The 2,477-nt window shown below is 38.0% G+C and overlaps 1 protein-coding gene across 1 annotated transcript; it reads left to right on the plus strand.

Annotated features, from left to right (window-relative positions):
• Positions 1-873: 873 nt before the first annotated feature.
• On the plus strand, positions 874-1,614 carry LOC127707316 (uncharacterized). Its single transcript, XM_052211837.1, has one exon. The coding sequence runs from the start codon at positions 874-876 to the stop codon at positions 1,612-1,614; it is 741 nt and encodes a 246-aa protein (XP_052067797.1).
• Positions 1,615-2,477: the final 863 nt, after the last annotated feature.

Below are 2,477 nucleotides of genomic sequence, written 5' to 3' on the forward strand. Positions count from 1 at the left end.
ATGTCCATATTTCAATCACTCTACGTCTGTCATTGGAAGGTAGTGGACGTGTTTTAAGAGCTCTCAAAGATGTCTACTACTTGTCCAGATTGTGGTACAGAATTTTCGAGAAAAGATGTTATGTTGCGACACCAAAGAAACAAACACAGAATTAGTCAACCATATCCGCAGACCAATGATGCATATCCACCTCCGCCGCCGCCACCACCACCACCGCCGCTGCCGCCGCCACCGCCACCACCGCCGCCGCCAGAGAATGTGGTACTACATCATCCATTCACTATGATGTTGGCTGGACCTACTGGTTCAGGTAAGACGTTTTGGATGAAAACATTATTGAAGCGAGCACGGACTATGATAAAACCATCACCTGAGAGGATTATATGGTGTTATAAACGGTGGCAGCCATTATTTAGTGAAATGCAACAAACCATTAAAAACATTTTGTTTGTTCAATGTTTACCTGAAAATTTGAATGATGACTCATTCATTGACTCTAGATATCCAAGTTTAATAATCCTAGACGATTTAATGAGAGACGCCACCAATAGTAAGGATGTTTGTGAACTCTTTGTGGAGGGCAGCCATCACAGGAACCTAAGTGTAGCTTGTATAATGCAAAATGCGTTCTCGAAGGGGAAGGAGAGTCGAACCATGAGCATCAATAGCCAGTATATAGTCCTTTTCAAAAACCCACGTGATCAAGTTGGGCCAGCCATATTTGATAGACAGATGTATCCAAATAATCCAAAGAAATTCATGAATAAGTACAAAGAGGGGACACAACGACCATATGGGAGTCTATTTATTGATCTGAAACAGAATACACCGGAAGACGACAGACTAAAGCTAAATATATTTGAAAACAAGAACATGATTGGTGAAGGTGTTTCTGAAGAGTATATTAGCAGAAAAGAACTAGAACCATCTCAGTTTGAAGAATCATTTCAAAGTGAGCAGACGTATTTACCAGACAAGAAAGAAATCATGCCTTCATGTGATGATTGTGGTGTAGTCTTTGAAAGCGTCCCTGATTTAGCTAGACACATGAATAGGTGGTGCCCGGAAAATAATGATTTAAAAAGAAAAAGGGAAAAAGAGGATGAAGACATTCCCATAAAGAAGTCTCGTGTAGACGAAATTGATATAGAAGATGGAGAAGATACGGCTTTCATAAAATTGACTGAACTTGCAAGGGAGGCAAATGAAGATATATGGGAAGAAAAAGTTGATAAATACATGGATGGTAACATGAATGAAGACCATGCAAGACGTAAGGCCAATCGGAAACTAAAAAACGAGGATATGGATCAGTTTTTGTCCAGATATAGTAGTTTGGTTGAGTATCTACTACAACTACAAAACGGCAAATTGCACGGCAAAGTCATGAAAATGATTACAAAACTAATTAACGATGACATGGACTACGAGAAAGCCATTAAATTAGCCGTCAGGAAATATAAACCTTTGTTGGAAAGCTATCTAGATGAAGCTATTGATAACGAAACAAATGATGATGGTTCTGAAAGCGAAGATAGCATTGATGATGAAGGAGAGGAAGAGGGGGAAGAGGAGGATGAAGAGGATGTAGACGATGAAAGCTCAACTATATAAATATGAGAACGTTTTACTCTGTATATCATTCTATAGTCATCATCACATGTGTAAAGATGGCCTCTTGGGAAAAAGTACTTGAGAAATATTTATTACAATCCAGCTAACCCAGCGAGTTTTGCAGGGCCTGATAAACTTTACAGATTTGTTCGATCAGATGGAAAATTCGTTCTCAGTAAATATAGAATACGAAAATGGCCACAACGACAGGAGCCATACAGTTTACAAAGACCCTTAAAAAGGTCGTTTAAGCGGAACAGAGTTATCGTTATTGGAATAGACGACCAATGGGATGTCGATTTAATGGACATGTCTAAATTTTCGAAATTTAACAGTGGATTTAATTTCATATTGGTGGTGATTGACATATTTTCCAAATATGTATGGCTAAGACCTTTAAAGAGTAAGAAAGGTGAATCCGTGGCGAATGCTTTGAAACATGTTTTATCACAAGGAAGATCTCCAAACAGAATAAGAACAGATAAAGGACAAGAATTCAGATCACGATTAGTAGAATCTCTCCTTAAACAGAGAAATATTCAACATCTATTTGCACAAAATACGGAAATCAAAGCTAATAACGTTGAAAGAGTGATCAAGACTATTAAATCAAAAATTATGAGATTTATCACCAGTAAGCAGTCATATGACTATGTGGATAACTTACAGAATTTTGCTAACAGCTACAACAAGACCTTCCATAGAACGATTGGCATGGCACCAGATAAAGTCACCCTATCTAAAGAGACAAACCTGTGGTGGAAAATGTATTGGCCAAAAAGATTACAACCTAAGACAAAGAATGTACGAAAACCTTTCCGTTTCAAAATCGGTGATAAAGTTCGGATTACATACATAAGAAA

Source organism: Mytilus californianus, unplaced genomic scaffold (genome assembly GCF_021869535.1).
Source record: "Mytilus californianus isolate M0D057914Y unplaced genomic scaffold, xbMytCali1.0.p SCAF_63, whole genome shotgun sequence".
NCBI lineage: Eukaryota > Metazoa > Mollusca > Bivalvia > Mytilida > Mytilidae > Mytilus > Mytilus californianus.